Source organism: Molossus molossus, unplaced genomic scaffold (assembly GCF_014108415.1).
Source record: "Molossus molossus isolate mMolMol1 unplaced genomic scaffold, mMolMol1.p scaffold_m16_p_2, whole genome shotgun sequence".
Lineage (NCBI taxonomy): Eukaryota > Metazoa > Chordata > Mammalia > Chiroptera > Molossidae > Molossus > Molossus molossus.
In genome coordinates, this window is record NW_023425355.1 from 67,371,376 (window position 1) to 67,396,022 (window position 24,647).

Here is a 24,647-nt window from a genome sequence, read left to right on the forward strand (position 1 = left end):
GAAAAACTTTTTTGGTTGAGGGTGGAGGGTAGGAAGAGTATTGAAACTGAAGCTTTCATAGAACAAACCTCTTAAAAACCAAGTCCAAGGTGTTTCAAAAATGTGGATCCACCTTGATAAAGGTTGACAGCACTTTAATAGATTGAGTTAAAGGAATGGGAGGGCATGGCAACTGGAAGGCAGATTTGGAAAACTCATTCTTAGTCTCTGAAAGGGTCTAGTCCAGCTACAAGATTTCAGTGCTCAGGATCTCAGCACTAAGTCACTCCCCTTCCCAGCAACAAAGCTATCTCTTCTCACTAGGGAAAGTGATTCCTTTTACACGGAGCCCCATGACTGGACTGGAAGAACCAAAGGCAGTTTCCTGACTTAACCCCAAGATGTGATTTAAACTAGGAGAAAAAAAAATTTGACCATTCATTAATTGCAGTCATATAAAGGGGAAAGAAAAATTCCTTGTAGAGAAAAACAAACAAACAAACAAACAAACAAAAAAACTGTAGCACGTATAGCAAAGGCATGTAAATTGGGACTGAATTCTAAAACCACAGAGCAAATTAACTAGGTCCTTATGAAAATTCATGAAAAGCTCCAGAGATTAACAATGTCTATTATTCCTGGCCTTTTCTATCAGCTCATTAAAAATGGAGTAAAAGACCAATTAAACATAAAGATTAGATACAATTATACACCTCGTCCCTCCAAAGAGTATCATTTAAAATAACAGGAAAATTAATTCAGGAATTCTATCAATTTCTATTTCGGTTTAATTTTATTTCTTGAAAGATAACATATATAATTTTAAAACACACATGAACAACAGCAGCAATTTAAGCCCTCCTTGTTTTATGGTACCTTGTTGAAAATATTTATTAAGCTAGCCAAGTATGGTTTTGATTTGATATGAACCTGCAAACTCTTGGAAATAATATGTACAAGAATTTGTATTTTAATACAGGATATGAGTTATAGTTTTGGCCAGAATATTAGAATAACAGAATAGTGCAAGTGGCATGCCCTTCTGCACCTTGTTCCTGATATGTCTGTAGACAAGTTAGCAAAACTAGATCACTGTCACCATACATTATTTTGTACCGTGTGGCAAAGTCTGCTCCTTTGCCCAAAGAACTAATGGCTAGAAGTTATAGGGGAAAGTGAAAAGGCTAACAAACTTTAAAAAATTTAAATTTAGCAAAAATAAACTGCAAACTTGAGCTCTGGCCGGTTTGGCTCAGTGGTTATAGAGCGTTGGCCCACGGACCAATGAGTAGCAGGTTTGATTCCGGTCAAGGGGATGTACCTCGGATGCGGTTCCTCCCAGGCCCTGGTCAGGTCATTCCTGAGGCAACCAGTCGACGTGTTCTCTCACATCAATGTTTCTCTCTCTCTCTCCCTCCCTCTCACTCTATCTCATGATAAACAGAAAAGTATCCTCAGGTGAGGATGAAAAATAATAATAATAATACAAATTAAAAATAAACCGCAAATCTGACATTTGGGTGTCAAGGTAAGTAAGAGTGGGATTAAAATTGAGAAAGAAAAAACATCAAACTTTAGATCTGCAAGTGCCATGGGTTTTTACTTCCATTTGGAATAATTTAAAGCAACACTTTCTCTCATGGCTTCATTCTGGGCATGATGTACCATTTGTGTGCATCTTTACTGGTCTTACGCCTTCTCTTTCTTAGAATTCTGCTTTTCTGTGTGTAGAATATTTTTTTCAGGTCTTCTAGCTTTGAACTATGTAGGTTACAATTGTGCTGAAGTGCTTAATATTCACATCTTTTTTTTTTTTTTTCCTCTGTCAGTGTCTGCAAGAATCTGCTGGAGCCAATTTATTGATGCACTTTCAGAGTTAATATGGTAATTAGCTCTCATGCAGACTAAAAAGCATTCCCCAGCACCAATTCACCCATCAAACAAAACCAAAAAAGCCAGCAAATTGCATACATGTTTCCATGATGTGGACAAATAGGTGAAAAATAGATGCTTATAAAGACACTTAAATTCTGCAATTATGCAATGTGACAGGGGATGGAAAAAAAATCTGAATGTGTGTGGTCCCACTAGACTGTCACCATTAGGAGCTTCAACACTGATGTTTCAGGACTAACATGTGCATTAAGGAAGCATCAAGGGAGTACATGAGTGGACATTTAAATCATGCTTAATTTATCCTTCCCCACAAATCATAATTAACACTCTCAGAAACTGGTCATTTCACTTACATTGCTCTCTGGGTTCCAGTAATGATTTTGTAGGTTTTAAGTATATGCAAGAATATTTACCTCTAAAAAGATCAAGGTAAAAGTATTTCCATTCGCATCAGAGAAGTCTGTTATTGTTATATCCTCCATAGAAAAAGAACCCCCTAAATTTCCATAGTCAGATTTAACCTGATCCAAATATCCAATGGGTATCTGGCCAGTTTGCCAGACTTGGTTGGAGTACAAAGGATACAATGTTTTCAAAGCCACTTTTGCAGCACAGTGATGACTGTATGCCAACATTTATATGAATACAAGCCTAGCTAATACAATGCATAACTAAACTGACCTTTTGGGGGGGAATGTCAAAAAGTCACCCTCTCATTATTAAAACTTGATATTCACTGTGTCTAATATCTCCAGAAATGCCCCCATTACTTCAAGGGAACATTTACTTGTAGAATGGTATGAACTCTGAGTAGAGTTAGACTGTCAAACATCAAATAACAAACAGAAATTTCATAGCTGATAATTACAATACTCCTTGTGGCAGGAAACTGAGCTATTTCCAGTGACACAAATACATTAATCGCTTGCTCACCTATGAAATTGTTCCACTCAGAATCAAGATCTCCTTGGTTAGCCAAACAGCCTCTCATGATGTTCGAGCAGTAGTTGTAACATGGCTTCACAGTCACTAGACCCTGGCAGTGGGAGCAGTAAATCATCTTCAACAAGGCGTGGGTACACTGGGCTGTAGGATTTACCTAATTTGTGAGAAGAAAGAGACAATGTTGGGGGCAAAGATAGACACAGAAATTGCAAGTCTATCAATTTGACCTTGAAGGTTTGGCCATGAATTTAATTTAAGAATGAGGTGTGATGGATCACATTTAGCAGGCCCGGCCTGCTTCCTGAAGAGGTGAAATAGAGCAAGATTAGATATGAAAAACAAAAAACAAAAAAAGGTGTGCGTGGGGAAGAAGGGGCAGTAGTGGGGAAGGATAAGGATGAACACTGCATTACAGTTGGCCCTTGTTAATCATGGTTAATCAGTTCCAGACTCTACGGCGATACATGAATTTCTGCGAAGTAGGATTCTTTATAAATCGAATATTTTCGCTGAGCATAGAAAACCTGTTTACGATCTTCTAAATACGTTTTTTAACATTATTAGAGCCCTCTAGACATGAAATAACACCCTTTAGTCACCATTACACTCGTATTACCCAGTATATTAAACAAAATGAAATAAGATATATTAGACGTTACAAATATCATATTATTGTACATTTAATTACACACACACAGTTCTTACACACAACCACTAACCTATGAAAATAGTGCAACTTGTTCGAATATGAAGCGATGACGATGAAGAGATGTACTGCACAGCAAAGAAGAGCAAGGTTACTGCTCCTCTGAAGGCACGACCTCAGTAGAAGAGTCTTCAGGTGGTGCAGTATCTTCAGCAGGTGCGTCGTCATCTTCTTCCGCTGAAGGAGTACTAGGAGTAGGCAGTGGGTGTCTGGGTGTGCAGCTGAAGAACATCGTGATAGGCAGTTGCTGGCGCTGTCTTTCCATATGCGTGAGGAGGCTTTTGTAGGGTTCTATCGCTCCATCAAGTGCATTCCAGAACCGCAATGCATGCATCATTTGTGGGTCCCATTCACAAGTCATGTCCTGTACTACCATAATAGTTCTCACAACTTGCAAGAGATACTCAAGTGTAAGGCCAACTTCCTCCTCCTGACCCCCAGGACCCTCTGGCTGCTCTTCTTTCTCCTAACTCACAGACTTAGTCATCTCCACCAGATCCTCATCAGTTAAGGGATCCGAATGTGTCTTCAGCAGCTCATCCACGTGTTCTGGATGATACCTGCCCCCTCCTCAAGGATCTTCTGGAACGTGTTGTTCACGTAGTCCTCTGCTGCAGGCTGGTCAGCAGAGGCAGCTTCTCTGTGGAAAATGACAGTCTTCAGATGATACCTCTTCTGGAACTTCTCGAACCAACCCTGCTGGCCGTGAAATCCATGAACATTGAAGAAGAGGGTCCTGGTTGATGTTCGTCCACTGTAAAGCGCTGATAGAGCTGCCTCGCCTTCTCCCAGATGACCAGCGAATCCAACAGAATGTTTTTTTGTTTTGTTTTTTTGTGGCTGTCGCTGATCCAAACAGCTAGGGCAGACTCCGTTTTCACTATGAACTTATTATGACTTGGCACGATGCACTTTGCTTCCTTGTTGAAAGAGACAATAGCCATTGCATGGATGTTCTTTGGATCTTTATGAATGGAGCAAATGGTAGAGTCATGCAAGTCATAATGGCGGGCAACCTCCATGATTTTCTTGCCATCTTTGATCATATCCAAGAGTTTCACCTTCTCTTCTTCCGGTGCTTAGTTTCATCATCAGAAGGCTTAGAAGCAGCAGCATGTTTAGGAGCCATCGTGGGGCTTAGATAGAAGTTCTCAGAAATCACAAACACAAGAGAAAAGATGCTTGCGATGCGTAGTGATGTAGAAGCATGTATGAGAGGAACAAACTTGCATGAGGCTGAGCCAATCAGTGGCCAGGATAGGAAGAGGATAGGATTGCCAATCAGTGAACAGCCAAACTCTCTGATTGGCTTGGTTTCACGACACCTGATTTTTTGGAAAAAAGTTATTGCTCACACACAAGGAGTGGTCGAGCAGTTGTACCTGGCGTTGAAGGATTCCTGGGGTGCATGAATACATAGGCCTACAGTCCATACGTACATTAATTTTAATTGTAATTGTAATACAGGCGTGTATAATCGACTCAGACAACCGAGCACGTGCTGTATCATTTTCACTGCCTTAATCAACTTTTTAATGAATATATTTGAAAAAACCGTGATAGAATAAAGCCGCGAAATTCAAAGTGAGAAGTGGTGAGGGACAATTGTACCTTAAATAATCAAGCTCCATGTACCTCCTACTCTGTAAATTCTCACTCCTCTTTCCTGTCTCTCAATCTCTGTCTCTCTCACATACACACTCACTCTCACTCACATTAAATGACTCAATTATTTCAAAGTCCCTTTACAAATAACTTTCCAGGATCATCCATGAGACGTAATACTTTACCTGCCCATCATGCATGACCTGCTATGGCTTCTACCATCAATGTGTTTGCCTTGACAGACTAGAACACAAGCACATCTTTCTTTGCAAAAACTGCCTTTGAAACTTAACCCCCCAACCAAGGTTTAGAAGGGTACTGGGTATGTACTCCATTCTATGTCTATAGATAAATATCTGGGTTTTAGAGAGGTAAAGAGGTATTATATAAATGCCTAAGAAAAATCACACAGTAGACATAGCATTTGTTGAATATTATGCGTAAGAGGAAACAATGCCTTAGTAAGAAGAAATGTAGAAGGCTGAAGTGTCAATAAATAGTTATTGGGTACCTACTACATGCCAGGGATTATTCTGGAATGTATTTGTGATTAGGTAACAAGGCAAGTAGGAATTTCTATTTTACAATATGTAACCTATTGTATAAAACACAAATAAATTTCAAAATCATATAGGCAATAATTAGAGGAAGTAAGCAAAATTTTAAAATTCAATAGTTACATATGAGAAACATTTTTTTTTCCCCAAATAAGTCCTTTCCCATTCTTTTTCTTTTTAACTCTGGGAAGTGGTCTACTTTATTATTTGTTCAATTGTAAGTCCAAATCAATTATGCAGTATACCTTGTAGTCCCTCTCCTAAAATAAGCTGATGACTCAAGTTTTAAAAAACAGAGATCACAATAAATGACACAGTAGTGTTTTATTTAAAAAGAGATGATGAAGCTGGATTTGGCAGAGTTTTTCCATTTCATTCTTCAGCAAAGTACTGGCTCATGCTCTGTACATGATTTGTTGTGTGACTACTAAAAATGATCACAAGGAACTCAGCTCTAACCTGCTATGGAAAACACTAAATAATACCAGAACTGAGAAGAAATATGGGGAAGTTATAAGAAAACTGGGATGATAAAAGACATATAAAATACCAAAGTTGGAGAAAATCTATCTTTTCTCTCACAAGCACTAATCAGACCACCATGCAATATTTTAAATGAAAGGAATTCAGAACCTGGAAAATAAACCCCTCATGTGGGATGAGGCTCTACTATTAAAGTAAGAGTTATAAAACAGTCATGAGACCTAAAGAAAGAAGGGTCCTCTGCAATGCTCATACTCCCACAGAGAAAAAGCCAATAATAATGTGACCGTTCCTCAGGTCTTGGGTCCCCACTCTTGCTGACCTGCTAAAGCTCAGGGTGGTGAACTTAGAGTGTCAAAGACCAGCTCTACCTTCTGTCTCTGAACTACCCCAGTGGACAAACAAATTGGATATCTCTCTTTTGGAATCTTCAAGGTCTTCTTGGTAAGAAGAAATGTAGGTTGGTAAAAAATCAAATGGAAGAAAAAATTAAATACTATATGGCACTTCAATTTAAATTCTCTTGTGGAGTTTCTGGTGAAAGTCCTGGATCTCCTTGATTCAATGGTGGTTCTTATTTATCATGTCATAATACACCACGCCCTAGTGGTCTCTTTACCATACCAGGGACAAACCTTTCACCAATAAGCAAATATAATAGTGGACTACATCATACCTTGGTCTGTGATTTAATTTTTAATAGAAATTCAAGTTCATTCACATTCTACTTCCTTATAATACTCAAAATCAATTACTTATTTGCAGAAGTAGTTTTATTATAGAAGACATAAGACCAAGTGATAGATAATGCCACCTGGGGATTCACAAAAGGGTAACCATACTCCAAGGCCTTACTATAATCCTAAGTTATGTATTGATTCTCTATGGTATGGAATACCACTGAAAATTATCTGATTGTTCCTTTGGGTCACAGCACTTGACCCATGTTTGATATATTTTCCTTTTGTTTCGAAGGGTCTGTTGAGCTCAGATATCAATGACCTCCAGAATCCTTGAGGCTGGGGTAGGAGTCAGGTGGAATTATGATTGCTTTTATAAAAGTCATATTTTTCAGACCTCTCATAGAGAGTAAATAGTTTCTCAAAATGAGAATGAGAAAGAACAGGAAAAGGAAAACTGTACACTCCTCCTTTCCCCCTTTGAACCACAAACACAAAGAATGATTTAGTGTTCTCAAAGAGAAAATTCTTCTTTTATTCCTATGGTTTTATGATCATGTAAGTCTCAAGATTCAAGAGAAAAAAATATTCTGTTATTTGTCAGAATAACTTGTGTACTGATAGCTTTTATTGGATTTTATTCATTTATATGATATACTTATGTTCTAGGTTCTATTCAAGGTGTTTTATATGTTTTAACTCATTTAAAGACTTCTTAAAAAATCATATGAGCCCTGGCCGGTTTGGCTCAGCGGTTAAAGCGTCGGCCTGCGGTCCGGAGAGACCCGGGTTCGGTTCCCGCTAAGGGCACGTACTTCGGTTGCAGTTTGTCCCCGGCCCTGGTTGGTCGTGCGGGTGGCAGCCACTCGATGTGTCCCTTTCACGTCGATGTTTCTCTCTCTCTTCCTCTCTCTCCCTCCCACTCTATCTGTACAAAAAAATGGAAAAATGTCCTCGGGTGAGGATAAAAAAAAAAAATCACATGAGATGAGTTTATCATTTCATTTCACAGGCGAAGAAGCAGAAGCCCAAAAAGATTAAGGGGCTCAAACCAGATCGTCCAATAAATGGCCAAAATGTGAACTCAATGAACACTCAGTTATGAGGCTGGATGTTTTCTAGTAAGAATTTGCAGATTTCAAATTTATTGATCAAATGAATCAGTTTTTATGTTGGAGAGTAAGTTATAATGCAACTGTTCTATGTGGAACAATACTGACTGGATACTTGGATGAGATTATACATTATTTAATAATAATGACTTATTCAGCCAATGCTATATCCTTGAAATGATTCAATATGCTAAAGGAGTGATAAAAATAAGAACACACACACACACACACACATACACACATATATCACATCACTCACCAGACCCTGCTCACAAAGAAGTCAAAAGCTCAAGTAAACACTGCTAAACATGAAAAGATTTCACTTGAACAAAACAAAACAGAAAACAACACACCACATTTTTAATGTTTTGAAAACATGTCAGCTAAATCTAGCAGCAGTTATTAATTTCTACTAGAAAGTGGGGTATTATTTATGGAAGGAAAAGGTTTTAACATAAGTCATGTTAAGAATAAGGTGGTTAGATTTGTTTACTTTGGGGGTGCGCAGTATAATATAAAAATACCACTATCTGGACTCAATACTTCTATATCAACCGATCAAAATCAATCTGAGTTATTGACACATAATGACAATACATTAATAGGTAATTTTTAATCCTTATAAAATCCATCAAGACTTACCAAGGTCTTTCTAAATGTTAAGGTAACTCTAGGAGGCACCTTAGAATTTAGATTTTAGAAACAGGTCTATCTTTCATGGTAAAAGTCAGTGGGGGGAAAGAATCCTTATTTCCTTATTAACTTATTAAGACTTAAAAAACTCATTCCTGCCTTCCTCAGGATATACATTTAACATGAAATCTGCACACCATTTCTGCTATAAAAGGCATTTTAGAAAATCCCTTTCTCTGCAAAGACTCTTCTAATATGAATTGAGACTTTCTACAAAATAATCTGTATTTTGAAAACAGTACATTAAAAACTACTGCAAGCATCCTGAAAAAAGAAAAACAATGGAGCGGTACTCTTCCTGCAGCCTGGATTTCATTTCAGTAATTCACAATGAGCCTTAAGCCACATTACACAGGGATGGCAGTCAACATGCTGCACTGAGCTTAAAAATACATTTCCTTTTAGTTTACTCCAATTCCAAATATACATTCGCTGCAACATTTTTTTTTTTTTCCTGCACAGCCAGTGGCACCGAATAAACAGAAATGGTCTAGATTTTATCTGTTCCTTGGTAACATAAGCACCCAATAAAAATAACAGGAAAGCCCTGGACAGTTTGGGTCAGCGGTGGAGCGTCAGCCTGTGGATCAGTGAGTCACAGGTTCAATTCTGGCCAAGGGCATGTACCTCGGTTGTGGTTCATCCCTGGCCCTGCTCAGGGTCCTGCTGGAGGCAACCAGTCAATGTGCCCCTCTCACGTCAATGCTTCTCTTTCTCTCACTTTCTTTTCCTCTCTCTCCCTCCCACTCTACCTGAAGAAAAATAGAAAAATATCCTCAGGTGAGGATTACAAAAATAATAACAGGAAATATTTCCCAAAATTATGGTAAAAAAGACATAGCATACTCAAATGTGAGATGTGATGAGTTTATTCAACAACTTCCTAACTAGTTTTGAAGTCAATACACAGACAAAGAAAGGAGGATGGGATGTTCCTATTTCCCTGATAACAGAATGTTAAAGATATTAACAAAATATATGGAATAAGCTAGAATTCATTAAAGAATGTTTGACCTAGAAGTCAAAGCATCATTGTATTAGCCCCTTGTAGAAGGCTCTATTTGTTTTGAGAGTATATAATCTCAATTTATTCAGCTTTTAACACTTTTCACACTCCTAACATCACCATCTCTATCCCAACTATAGCTCAAGCCCCTCCTTCCTCCTGCAATTCCAGTTCTGTGGTTGGGAATGAAAAAGAATATTAAGGGTTAAGTAAATGTTTACACTTTGCTTCTTCTTTTTAAAATTTTTTTTTCCTTATTGATTTTTAGGGGGAGGGGAAGGGGAAGGGAGAGGGAGGGAGAGAGAGAGAAATACATCGATTGGCCGCCTCCTGCAGGCTACCCACTGGGGATCAGGCCCACAACCTGGGCATGTGCCCTGACCAGCAATGCTCAACCACTGAGCCATACCAGCTGAGCTATACTTTGCTTCTTAAAAGATTTTCATATTGACCAATTATAAAATATGTATTTATAATGATTCAGGAAAGTGGCAAAATAATTTCTGTAGTACTTTTGTATGTGTTAGACATTTTGAATAGAAATGAAAGGGGAACAATAGAAATTGTTTTCAAGGCAGGACAGTCATTAAGACATCATAATGGTAAGGTACCGATTTCTAATTATAGTCCCTGTCCTTTGGGGTGGGGGTGTAGACACAGCCCCATTAGGTCAGTGTTAATTGAAACCATGAGAATGCAACTCTTCTTTTGGCATAGGAGCATGTAACCACTTGTGCATTTTAAAAGACTACAACAGACTTTACTCTTCCAGGCAAACTGCTACTACATCCAGGTAAATAAGAAATGTATTATGAACCATGACAAGTAAATATGGAGCAAGTAATATAAAGATGTGTGGCACCAGGGTATTCTTGAAACATCTGTTACTAATTAGATGGACTTTCAGTAGTTTGAAATGTAAAACTCAGTGGAGTAAACTGAAGTCACTTGATATTTTGGGCCCAGAAAAACTGAAGCAAGACAAGTATATTTCAACTAAGGAATTTCTCTTGAAGCAAGTTAAAATTGCTGGTGCTAACAGTCATTAAATAGCTTAGTGATAATCAAATCATTGCTCAACAAATAACCACAACCATTCTGTTGCAAAAGTAAACTGGAAAAGCAGGGTATCCACTCATGAAGAGAAAATGGAAATATCTTAAGAATGCAATAACTAGCCCCAATACTTACATGCTTTTCATATTTGAAATTAAAAACCGTTTTATAGATGAAGCAGGTGAGGTGGCTCTCTTTAATTAGGAAATACACTCTCTACTCTGAAAGGTCCTTTTAAGGTCCAAGGTAATTAATTCTATTGGAGAGCAAAAGAAGGAATGTTTATCTCATATGTTGTTCTACTTTCACCTGCAAACTACATTTGGGATAGGAGTTGGAACCCATACAAGAAAACATTGCCTGGGTACCCAACTTGGTAGAAAAGCTTACTTATTTTATTTATTTTTATTTTTTAATTAATTTATCTTTGTTACAGATGTTTCTCCTTTTCCCTTCCCAGATACCCTCCTCTCGATCCTGCCCCCTCAGCACTGTTGTCCATGTCCATTGGTTATGCATACATGCATATAAGTTCTTTGGTTTATCGCATCCATCCCCCCCACCCCCCTCCTCTGAGGTATGTCAGTCTGAACCATACTCCTTTCTACGTCTCTGCATTTATTTTGTTCATCAACTTATTTTGTTCATTATATTCCACAAATAAGTGAGATCATGTGGTATTTGTCTTTTGCTGATTGGCTTATTTCGCTTAGCATAATGCTCTCCAGGTCCCTCCATGTCATCTCAAAGGATAAGAGATCTCTCTTTCTTACAGCTGCATAGTATTCCATTGTGTATATGTACCACTACTTTTTTATCCATTCATCTACTGATGGACACTTGGGTTGTTTCCAGATCTCAGCAATTGTAAAAAGTGCTGCTATGAACCTAGGGGTACATATAGTCTTTCTGATTGGTGTTTCAGGCTTCTTTGGATATATTCCTAGAAGTGGGGTCACTAGGTCAAATGGCAGTTCAATTTTTAATTTTTGGAGGAAACACCATATTGTTTTCCATAGTGGCTGCACCAGTCTGCATTCCCACCAATAATGTATTAGAGTCCCCTTTCCTCCGCACCCTCACCAATACTTGTTTGATAACCTGTTGATGGCAGCCATTCTGGCAGGTGTGAGGTGACACCTGACAATCATTTTAATTTGCATATCTCTGATGATTAGTGGCACTGAACATTTTTTCATATGTCTCTTGGCCATCTGTATGTCCTTTTTGGAGAGGTGTTTATTTAGGTCCTCTGTCCATTTTTTTAAATTAGATTCTTTGTCTTCCTTTTGTTAAGTTGTATGAGAACTCTATATATTTTGGAAATTAACCCCTCATCTGATGTATCATTGACAATTATGTTCTCCCATACAGTGGGTTCCCTTTCCATTTTGATGCTTGTTTCTTTTGCTATGCAGAAGCTTTTTGCCCTTTGTTTCTGTTGCCTTAGTGAAAATTCTGCTGCGCGTGATGTCTAAAATTATGTTGCCTACATTTTCTTCTAGGATTTGTATGGATTCACGAGTCACCTTTAAGTCTTTTATCCATTTTGAGTTTATTCTTATGTATGGTGTAAGTTAGTGCTCTAGTTTTATATTTTTGCAGGTAGCTGTCCAATTTTCCCAACACCATTTATTAAAAAGGCTATTTTTACTTCACTGTATGCTCTTGCCACCTTTGTCAAATATTAGTTGAGCATAATGTCTTGGGTCAATTTCCGGGTTCTCTGTTCTGTTCCACTGATCTATATGCCTGTTCTTGTGCCAGTACCAGGGTGTTTTGATTACAGTGCCTTGTAGTATAACCTGATACCCGGTATTGTGATCCCACCTACTTTGTCCTCCTTTTTCAAGATTGCTGTGGCTATTAGGGGTCTTTTTTGTTTCCATATAAACTTTTGAAGTATTTGTTCTATTTCTGTGACATATATCACTGATATTTTAATGAGGATTGCATTGAATCTATAGATTGCTTTGGGTAGTATGGGAATTTTAATGATGTTAATTCTTCTTACTTATTTTATTAATAAAATATAGACTTTTCAACATATTCAATTTGAAATATGTTTTGGCAGCCAAATCATTTGCTGTCTTCTCCACACTACTGTACCTTACATTTAAAAAGAACAAACTGGTAGACAACTATATGGTGATTACCAGAGGGAAAGAGGGGTGGGGAGACAGAAGAGGGTATGGGGGGATAAATGGTGATGGAAGAAGACTTGACTTGTGGTGGTGAACACACAATACACAGATGATGTGTTATAGAACTGTACCCCTGAAACCTATATAATTTTATTAACCAATGTCACCCGAATAAATTCAACTTTTAAAAATCAGTTTAACAGGTAGGCATACTCCAAACATTAGTATAAGAAATATTTCTCAAATGTGTAAGTATTCCTTGTATGCTTCTTCTAAATAGAAATATTACACAGATGATAGGTTTTTACATAATTTGTGTTTTAGCAACTTTAAAAGCTGATGAGATTCCTGAGTTTCTTACTTTATAATTTTGATACCTTAATCCAACTTAGTTGAAGGATTTGGTTTCAAGTCAGTTCTTAAGTGTAGAAAAAATTCATTAGTGAAGCAAAATATTATTTTTAAAGGTTTCCAAGTAGTCATAAAATAGTATTGTCAACTAAACAATTGGCAAATACTTGTTTATTCAAAGTAAATTAAGTGCTATAGCGTGTAGTCATTGTATTCTCATATAACTATGCAAATACAATGAATATAAAAATATAGACCAATTCTGAAAAAAATAGAATTATTGTTAGAAAGTGACTTTCTTAAACAATTTAATAATACAAAGTTACACCGGAAACTTATTTCCTGCTTTTAAAACAATCATATCAAAAGGACCACCAGAAATTGATTGTGACTATTTCATTTTGAATCACATACTCTTTATTGCATAAGATAAGGGGGTTTACAACTAGAATACAAAAGTCAATCTTACTGATTTCTCACAGTTAATTTTGAGAACCATGTCAAGAAGAATGCAATGCAAGAGATTCACATCTACTTCTCCCTAACCTTTGGGAGGTGGAATGATGTAGACAAGCAAGCCTTTCACCCCTCATTCGTCTAACCTGCACTGAGTTGTATCTAAACTGTTTCCTTGTTTCATCAACTGCCCTGTATTCCAACTTCGGTTTTGTGGAATCTCAGTTCCCTAAAGGTGTTCCAACAATGCAACAAGACAGGCTTCAGCCAACTCCCTGGTCCTTCCTAAGCATCAATTCAAAGGAAGTTGGGTGGTAAATGTAAATAAACCACAAACAATCAAATACTTGCAAGGGGCTTTCCCCTCCTTGCCTTTACCCTTGACACTTGTGTGCATACACATGCAGACATACAGACATGCAAACCACACAGAAGCACCTTTCCGCCTATTCAGCTTAGGATGAACCCCAAGGAACTGTTGAAGGAGGGCAAATGTGTTAGATGAACTACATGGTAAATAACCTTGATCTGGATTAACTGTGCCTTGATGAGGGACTCTGATGTGAGCATCTCCACGATTAATAATGGTTGCTGAAACTGGCAGAAGTTCAAGAACCAAATTATTCCTTCAATTATAACCATCATCTCCCTACTTGCTCCTACCTATGCTTCAAAGAATTGTTTCCTGACAACTTCTAGCCCACAAATGAGATAACAAATAAAAGTATAACAATGAATGAAACAATCAATGAATTCTTTTAATCACCCAATTGTAATATGGAATATCCTATAAGCACCTATTTTTTAATAATTCACAATTCTCTAGAATCTCTATCTTCACTTTGGTGAATGTTACTTTCCTCTCTAACTAGGGTGACCACACATCCTAGTCTGTCCAGGAAAGGCCTGGTTTCTGACTAAAAATTAGTGGCAAATGTTATCTGCATAGGATTGTTAATAAACACCTCCTGATCTAGACAATAAGCATCTCAGTCTAGGCAATAAATTATACGATCACCGTAACTCTAAATGAATTCTCTGATAGGCAATCAGGTTGATATTCTAGTGTTTGTACTGCTGTCCAGTTTTTTTTTGTTTGTTTGTTTGTTTTTAATCCTAACCCGAGGATATTTTTCCATTGATTTTCAGATAGAGTGGGAGGGAGGGAGGAAGGTGGGGGTGGAGAGAGAGAGAAACATTGATGTGAGAGAGACACATTGACTGGTTGCCTCCCACATGACCCCAACCAGGTCCGGGGATCAAATCACAACTGAGGTATGTGCCCTTGACTGGAATCAAACCCAAGACTCTTTGGTTCATGGGCCAACACTCTAACCACTAAGCCAAACTGGCCAGTACTGGTCCAGTTTTTATTGACCACTCCTCCAGTCTTCAAAGCAAACAAAAGACCTAAGTAGAAGCTGCTGTTCATTTGCCTCCATACTTTTTAGAAATGAACTAAAATTTGGCTTTTCTTTTATTTTTTTTAATCCTCAACCAAGGACACCTTTGCATTTATCTTCAGATAAAGCAGGAGGGAGGGAGGGAGGAAGGAAGAAAGAGAGAGAAACATCGATGTGAGAGAGATACATCGACTGGTTGCCACCCACACGACCACAACCGGGACCAGGGACAAACTGCAACCGAGGTATATGCCCTTAGCGGGAACGGAACCTGGATCTCTCTGGTCCATAGGCGGATGCTCTAACTGCTGAACCAAACCAGCCAGGGCATGGCTTTTCTGTTTTGGGCCTAAAGGTAATAGCATTAAGATAAATCTTACAAGGATAATTTTGGCCCAGTATGTTCTATTTCTTCACTGGTATTGAGTGATGAAAGGGCAGAAGTGGAAAGGCCTTCAAGAAGTTTTCAAATTTCATCTTTGGGGGTGGTGAGGGAGTGAAGGATCCACAAAATCTTTCCCACCTTCAAATCTTGCTCGAAACCATAGAGCATAAAACTGAGAGAGGCAGTTTCTCTGGTGAAAGCAGCAGGTAAGGTCCCAGATGCACAGTCCCACCCACTAAAAGATACCCATCTGCCTTGCCTCTCTCCTTAACGAGGCCCCTGAAGTACCTCCTTAGTTGGCTCCAAAGAATACAGTCTGAAAAATAAGGGTTTAGTCCAGTTCCTTTAATTTACAAATGAGGAAAATGTGGTTCATCTGCTTTTGCCCATATACTGTAATTTCATTTTTCTCTATGGTAATTCTGTAAACAAAGCCATAAGTCAAGAGTGGGTAGTCCATATTAATTGTTATTAAAAGCTGTCTTCTTAACAAGTCTGGATATGTTTGGATATATCTTATAACAAGGAAACATATAGTAATGGATGTTGAATGCTTTTCTAGTCTGTAACTAGCAGACTCAAACACAGTCACTCAAAACAACCTGAGGTGGAGCCTGTCTGTGCATGTTTCTCCTTCTGAAGAGGAAGTACACTAGGAGCTGAAAGAGTATGGCGGTATTAAACTCATTTTAAATTAAAGTTCCAGCCCTGGCTGGTTTGGCTCAGCGGTTAGAGCGTCGGCCTGTGGTCCTGAGAGACCTGGGTTCGGTTCCCGCTAAGGGCGCGTACCTCGGTTGCAGTTTGTCCCCGGCCCTGGTCGGTTGTGCGGGTGGCAGCCACTCGATGTGTCCCTTCACATCGATGTTTCTCTCTCTCTCTCTGTTCCTCTCTCTCCCTCCCACTCTACCTGAACAAAAAATGGAAAAATGTCCTCGGGTGAGGATAAAAAAAAAAAAGAATGCTTATAAATTAAAGTTCCAAAATGAAAATATATCCTACTTCTAATAGTTACCAAACATTTCACTGAAAAGAATGATAATGATATATATAGGAAGATGTCCATCGTAGTATTGTTTATACCTACATAAAACACATGTATAAATACAAAGTGTAGGAAAAAAGGCAAAAAAAAAAAAAAAGAAAAGAAATGGAAAGAAGTGTATTACTGAGCCAATGGAATTCTAGTGATTTCTTTTTCTACCTCTCCTAAACTTTCTTTTAAAGTGAAACAAACAAACAAAAACACAGAATGCAAGTAGCACTTACCACAGAGACTTTGCTTACTATATCTCTTGCAACTGCTAAGCCTTGAGCAAAAGTACGGGCTGCCACAAATGCACGGGTAATCTGTAGTTTCAATTTCCGAGGAACATCTCCAAAGGGCTTCAGCTGCTCGGTATACTTGCTCACACATTCCAGATACTCATCTGTGAAGTGGTACTGGGAGTTCACCAGGCGGAACATCCGCTCCAGAAGGCGAGACCAGAAATCATTTAGCATTTCTTCAAGGTTCACATTTCCCACCACATAGTAGCGCTTCAACTCTTCGAAGAGATCTTTAAATAGTTCAGAATTTTGCATGTATAAGTGGCCATATGTCTTCACAAACATGTCATTCAAGGATTTCTCTGCATTTTCAAGTAGTTCTTTAAAGAATTCTAAGAAAAAAGAAAAGGTTTTCAGTAATTAAATAATCAAGTGTTTTTCAGATAAATTTGAAAACAAAAAAAAAAAATCATGAAATTAAATCGGAAAAACATGCTTGGATGTAAGGTGGATTTCTTTTAGTGAATCTGGCATCTCTGATCATTTGTCAATGAAAAAATATATACATCACAAAGTCACTTACAAATATACATACATGAACACACTCTTCTCTCTTATTCAGTCATAAGGTAAATAAAGAACTGGAAAAAATGGGTACATAAAGTCTATAACATGAAGTTTCCCAGAACTTGATGCTGCGAAAATCTAAACCAATGTTAATAATACCTCCAAACTGTAACCTGACACCAGGACAGGTGTTTTCAAAGGGTGTTGTTTTATTTGGACACATTTTTTTTTCTTTTCTCCTTCTTATATCTATTGACATGTAAGAAAACTGCCTTGGAAGTGCTTGAGACCAAGAAAAACAATGAAATACCCCAAGAAGCAAGCACATAAGTTTTCTGAAAATCAGTACTCAGGTGTTCCCTTGTGTCACTTGTACAAATTGGGGTATCCAAATTGACCTTGAGTTGCTAAAGGATTCACACAGTAACATCATGAGTTTTTTCTTCCAGTGGCGGTGAAGGGAGGGAGAGAAAGACAGAGACAGAGACAGAGATAGGTAGAGATCAACCGCATAACAACCAACCAATATAGTCGGTATATTTATAAGACAAGGAAAAATAACTGAAAAATATATAAGAATATCATCTTATTTCAGATTTACTTTTTGCCCACCACATACCCACAGCACAAATGTTGATGATTTTAATCTCTTAAATACAAATTGCAATTTAGTTTCTCCTGAAACTTTTCTCAGGAAGTTAAAGAAAGGAGCTAACAGTGTATCTGTAACATTAATCATTCTTAAAGAATCTATGCCTGGTATAAAAATAAACACCTCATGATACCAAGTTTTTAAGCAAGAAATGTAATAAATACCAAAGCAAAATATAAGGACCACATCAAATAAGAAACTGTCTCCAAGTGAATATGTAGCAGGAAAGAAAATAGGATGCCTTCTTCAAAGCCAAGGGAACATTAGGGAGCTTATCAAAATGCAATAGCGCTACAAAACTGTTCTCTTTTCATGTTGTGTGGGCACACCGGAGGCTGAAAATTTATTCCAAATAGTTTCTCAAAACCTGGATTGAAAACACAGAAGCCTTTTGGAGGGAATGTATGTGACTATCCTCACTCATAAGAGATTTCATACTTATGTCTCTGTCTCATCACCATGTGGTTTCATGAGGTTTGGGGCTAAAATCATAGTCTTTTGGGTCCAGCTTTTCAAACTGTGTGTTTCGTTTGTCTAGTTTTTGTTTCTTCTACCACTTTCCTTTTATTTCCTGGGCTGCCTTCAAAGAGAGAAAGGGAAATGGATTCCCTCTAAAGATTAAAAACCAGGCAAGTCAACTACTCTATCATTCCCACTATAAGTGTACAGCCTGGCATTTTTACCAATGTTCTCTCCCTGGTAGAAGGCCAGAAAGTATAGAAGGAGCTAGGGCAACCATATGAAAAGCATTACTCAAATTAGGTACCTTGGGAAGGCCTGTTATTCTCTACAAAATTCCAAGTGGTTCTCAAGTGTTGTTCCATGACGTGCATGCATCATCATCACAAGGACACTTGTTAGAAATGCAAGTTCTTGAGCTTCAGCCTAAACCTACTGGGAATCAGAAACCCTGAGGGTTGGGCACAGTCATCTATGATTCTGCTTAAAAGCTTGAGAACCACTGCCCTAGACAATGAGACTTCTCCCATTTTACTTCTCACTAACAATGACCACCAGCTCATGGGGCTGTGTTGAATGTGAATCAGTCAGGTAAATGCTCACATTTTAATTAGTGGAAAATGTCTTTCCAATAAATTGTGTTTTGTTTTGTTTTTTTAATTTTGGGTTGCACTCTTGGGTGTGACTTCTTTATGATGTTTTGGGGGCAAATTTTCTTGTGTAGAAGTGTCTCTCGACTAAGAGTCAAATGCAGGTGGCACTTCTCTGGAATTGCAAGTTGGGGAATCTTAGGGTGAGAAGAGACCATAAAAGTCATCTGGTCCACTTTACACCCTTTGCTTGAATCACCAGAATCCCTGTTCAATAGTAGATTCATTGGGGACATAAAAGAAAGCACACCGAATTGTGTTATTATATGCCCACTGTATTACACAGATAGATAGCTCTCATATAATGGAAAAATAGAGTGTGGTCACTGAGACCAATGTGCAAGCCTTGTGTCAATCCAGTGCTATTAATAATTTACAATCCAAACCCCAGAATCCAAGGGCAACCATAGGTCCCTCCCTATACAGTTGGTCTCTGTCTTGTGATAGTTTGACTTACATTTACTTCATGGTGTTGCAAAAGCAATACACGTTCAGTAGGAACTGTACTTCAAAATTTGAATTTTGATCTTTCCTCATGATAGTGATATACAGTACAATACTCTTTCATGATGCTGGATAGTGGCAGCAAAATGATTTTCCCCAACTTTAGGCTAATGTAAGTGTTCTGAGCATGTTTTAGATAGGCTAAGCCAAGACATGATGTTTGGTAGGTTAGGTGTATCAAATACATTTTCAATTTACAAGATTTTCAACTTACAATGGATTTATCAGGACAGAAGTTACTCCACTATAAGTCGAGGAGCATCTGTATTAGATTTTTTTTATATTATATTATATTATATTATATTATATTATATTATATTATATTAAAATTGGTACACATCATTTTGTGTAGAAACAAGGTGTTGAGAATTATTTAATCTGTGCTTTCACGACTCATTTAATGAGTAATTCTGAATACTTATCTGCATTTCAAATGAATGGAACATACAGCCACACTGGTTTTGAGGGTGGGGCAGAGTGGTACATGTGGTATGTCAAGCTTAGTGTTCATTTAAAACTTCTATGAAATGTCAGAGTTTACCCTTTAGACTTCAAAGTGCTCCAGGTCAAAGAAATACTGAGGCACTAAATATTTTATGGAAAAAATAAAGTATTCTTAGAGTTCCTCACTCAGGTCAAGAGCCTACGAAGTATAAGAAAAATGATCTAATTAAGAGAATTAATTTCAAATTGGCATGCCCTCGACACAACACCACCATGGACCTTACCCTGTTTCCCCATAATTGATTTCCTTTCCTTACATTTTTTTTTTTTTTATCCTCGCTCGAGGACATTTTTCCATTTTTTGTTCAGATAGAGTGGGAGGGAGAGAGAGGAACAGAGAGAGAGAGAGAAACATCGATGTGAAAGGAACACATCGAGTGGCTGCCACCTGCACAACCGACCAAGGCCGGGGACAAACTGCAACCGAGGTACGCGCCCTTAGCGGGAACCGAACCCGGGTCTCTCAGAACCGCAGGCCGACGCTCTAACCGCTGAGCCAAACCAGCCAGGGCTCCCTTACATTTTTAAATTCTCTTTAGTGTATCCATATAAATTGTAAATATAAAGATCATTTGAGTGTTCCATATATAGAAATTCTTGCCCTGGCCAGTGTGGCCTAGTTAGTTGGCATTATCCAGTACACCAAAGGGTTGCTGGTTCAATCCCTAGTCAAAGGTACATGCCTGGGTTCAGGCTCAATCCCAGGTAGGGGACATGCAGGAGGCAGTCAATCAATGTTCTGCTCTCACATAGATGTTTCTCTTTTTCTCTCCCTCTTCTTCCTCTCTCTCTCTAAAAATCAATAAAAATATATATTTTTTAATTCTGTAAAACTGTCATAGCAAGTTGAAATCTGATCATTTAATTTTTCCACATGGCTATACAATGATTAAGTATGTACTAAGTAGCTATTAATGGTTCAAATCAAAGCACACAGTTTTACCATGTAGCTTAACCTTCTTCCCCAATCAGACAGTAATGAAAATTTCTAGAAAGACAAATGTCCTCCATCCAATTCGCCTTTACTATACTGCCACTCTCCACACATGATTTTATGAGTACATCAGAAATATTTAAAGCACCTATGAAATACTTAATCCTTCACTTCATGGAGCAAGTTTTAAATATTCATCTAGAGCACCTATGGACATCAACAGAACAAAAGGCAAATGATCCAAAGGACTGAAACTCATTTCTTCTTAGACTTATTCTTAATGGTGCTATTAAATGGAACTATTTTACCTATGCTTTTTGTCTCAGAGATGTTTTAAGGATGACAGACATAATTTAAATTCTAAAATCCCTATCAATTAGATATAGTATCAACCAAAGTATAATTTGCTATAAGGAAAATGAAAACTTTTGTATCTTTGCCTTCTAACGGATAAGCAGCTTTCTGATGTTCTTGTATAATTCTTTCACACCCTGCTCCCCCATTTCTTCAATGAGGACTAGAACACAAATTAGACATTCAGGTCATGGTTCACAGCCATCAGTAGCAAGTGCAATCACCACTGCAATGCTCATCTCTACTTTTTTCCCATTATTCAGAATTGAGGATTACAGTCAGATCTTAACTGCTGAAGAAAATTTGTGTAGTCCTGAAACACCTAGCAATCATTTCTTCATAAACATTATGCTTAAAGCTAATTATAAGACACATAGTGCCTAAAAGAGAACTCAGCCAGGAGCACTGTAAACCAGAGTTCCACAATGATCAGAAGTTGAGTTAATTGGAAATTAGATCTCCCCTGCAGAAACTACTTGTATTCATGAAAAATGCTGCTCAGGTAGTCTGTCTTAAGTGATGCTATTGGTGTCTGAAAAGAGGGTCAGAAAGGAGAGCATTTACAAGCATTTTAAATATGATGTCTGTGATCAGGGTGTATTTCCCTTTCTATTTTCAGTTTGGAGGCTTAAGGATTTATGTTCTAAGGATCAAGCAACTGTTACTCCTAGGGCTCATGAATTAATACTTAATGTAGAGATGGAACTAAACACTGTAACATGCTACATATTTTAAGCAGCATGACATAGTGGGGAAAGCATGGGTTTTCTCATTTATGAGCTATATGACCTTGACTAGACAAAAGATTTAATCTCTATAACTCTCTTATGCCTCAACCATAAAATGGACCTATTACTCACTCACCTCATATGGATAATACCTAGCACACAATAGATGCTCAATAATAAATGGACAGTACTCATAATCCGTGAGGTGATGTTGTCACCTTTAGAGTTCTTTTATACCTATAATCACCTAAAAATCTTTTAAGGCTGGTTTTTAATCTTTCCTGACAGAGTCAAATATTATCCATCAGAGGAAACACAAATTAAGCCAGGGTTGCTGGAGATCAGTTAAGAAGACCCAAGGCCTTATAAAACTGGGAGCAATTTAGCTAAAGGAAATGCTTAATGGCTCTTGCTTCCAATGCTGCAAAGTACCCCAGACGTCTATGAGGGTGGGAATAACTACTGAGTAATAAACAAAGAATGGAGAAATGTCATGCAAGAGAAGATATTTTACATTATATTAAAGGAGACAATATCAAACACATCATACACATACACACACACACACACACACACACGAATTAGGGAAAGGAAAATTAAGAATTAAACAGCCAGTCAATCCCCAATTCTCTCCATATATTTCATTTGCATACTACTTTCTTCAGTAAAAGTCAGCTCAGTGCAAGGGCTGAGCTAGGGGACTATAAGTATTTTCCAGCTCTAAAAGGTGATGATTTTTAATGTCAATAGTACCGATTTAACATGAGAAAAACTAGAGTGAAAAGGCAAAACTTTTCCATATAAAAATTGTTTATTTAAATATCCTGTCTTTAAAAAACAAACAAACAAACAAACAAAAACACCATGTACTTCTGAAACTTCTATCCCCAGCCACTTGTCTTGCATCAAATAAATATCCTAAATTCTTCAAACAGGCCAAAAGACCCTCAGTTCCGCTATTAAATGCCATCAGTTACTCCTTTATAAACAATCAACTGGTCATTGATTAATGAGGTAGAATGCATTCTAGAATTAACTCATGACCTTAAGAGATTGGAAGCTCTTTCTATTCAATCCATTTGCTTGGTGCTATAAATTACCACCTTGTATTTACATTACTAGGAAGCTGCCTTTTACATATAAAGATTAATTTCCCCTTTACTTTCTGTGAAGGCTATATTTCACAGCCCCGGTGTGGCATAAAAACATTAAGTTACCACATCAACAAAATTCCTAAGAAAAACAGCTTCCTTGTCAATGCTACAAATCATATTTTTCACACTGTTAAGAAAACAGTTATGCTTACTCATTATTTCACTCAAGATTAAGTAGCTAATGAAGAACAGTTAACATAAGCATCTACAAATGTCTTGCTTTTTTGGTAAAGTCTATATACATTTAAAACACACACTTTCCTTTATTTGGGCATAATCTCAATCCTCAAAAGTGCCTGGTAGAGCGTGGAGTACTAAAAGTACATGTAGTTGACTAATGTTCATCAACTGATAGCACATCAATAGACCATTCCTAGGATGACAAGATCATTGCCAGCTGCAGCCCTTAACATATCAAAGGGTGCTAGGGGATCTTGCCAAAGTAGGAATACCCCTTACTTTCCAAGGTTAAGTTTATTACTTAATGCACTTTGCATGTTAAAGCTCCTAGTGAGTAAATACAATGTCTATCTCTCATGGCTCCTGTCTCTTGCTAACCAGACCAGGGACACAGGCTCAGTACTGAAGATCCCTTGCACTGGACAACATTCCATTTCTACTAATAGTACTTCTAGCACCAGCTAGCCAATTCACTTTAACAGACCCATATTCCCTCACATTCAGAAGTGACCAGAGAAAGATTGAGGGCATGATAAAGTGAGCTATGAGGTTGAAGCAGCCATTGCAAGTGTTCCGTGCACGAACCTGTATGTGGACCTATTTATTATATGGCCTCAATACAAACTTCATAATACAGGCTATCTGCACATGATCTAATATTATGAGAAAATCAGGACACAAAATAGCATGATGTCATTATTCAAATTTGCATGTATGTATGTATATTATTTACCTGTACAAAAATGATGATGTAAATACAGTGATGATGGATTGAGGGTTCTGAACCAGGGGTAATTTGTTTTCAATATATTTTTCAAAAATTTTCACCCGAATTTTTCAATAATATTTTATAGTAAAATATATTTACCTTCATCTTTGCAAAAATAACTTTATTTCTCTTTATTCTATTCATTCAAATTACTTGCTAAAGGCTTCAGTGCATTTTCAATACTTTTTCCAAATTGTCTACAATAAGCATTGTGATACTCAAGCAAAAATTCAAACATTTTAAAACCAAGCAGTTTTTACAATTTATTTAAAAAATACAATTGAATTCCAAAATGGAGGTGGAGTGAATGGAAGCTGCACAGACCATCTCCCAGGACAAAATTGGAATTACAACTAAAATGAAGACAAATCACTGGGGAAAAGCAACAGAAAAGCAGCTGCAGAGGACTAATATAACCAGGGGCAGAAAAAAAGGACACTGAATCAAGCCTGGTAGGCCTATGGAGGCA

General features: G+C 37.6%; 1 protein-coding gene across 1 annotated transcript in view; it reads right to left on the bottom strand.

Moving 5' to 3' along the window:
* The window catches only part of GPC4 (glypican 4), a 179,268-nt gene that overhangs the window by 5,092 nt on the left and 149,529 nt on the right, over positions 1 to 24,647 (bottom strand). Inside the window, exons 3-4 of the mRNA XM_036270692.1 lie at positions 16,724 to 17,115; positions 2,809 to 2,974 (exon numbers count right to left, since the gene is read on the bottom strand). Of these exons, the coding sequence (XP_036126585.1) occupies positions 2,809 to 2,974; positions 16,724 to 17,115 (558 nt within the window). The remainder of the gene's footprint in view (positions 1 to 2,808; positions 2,975 to 16,723; positions 17,116 to 24,647) is intronic.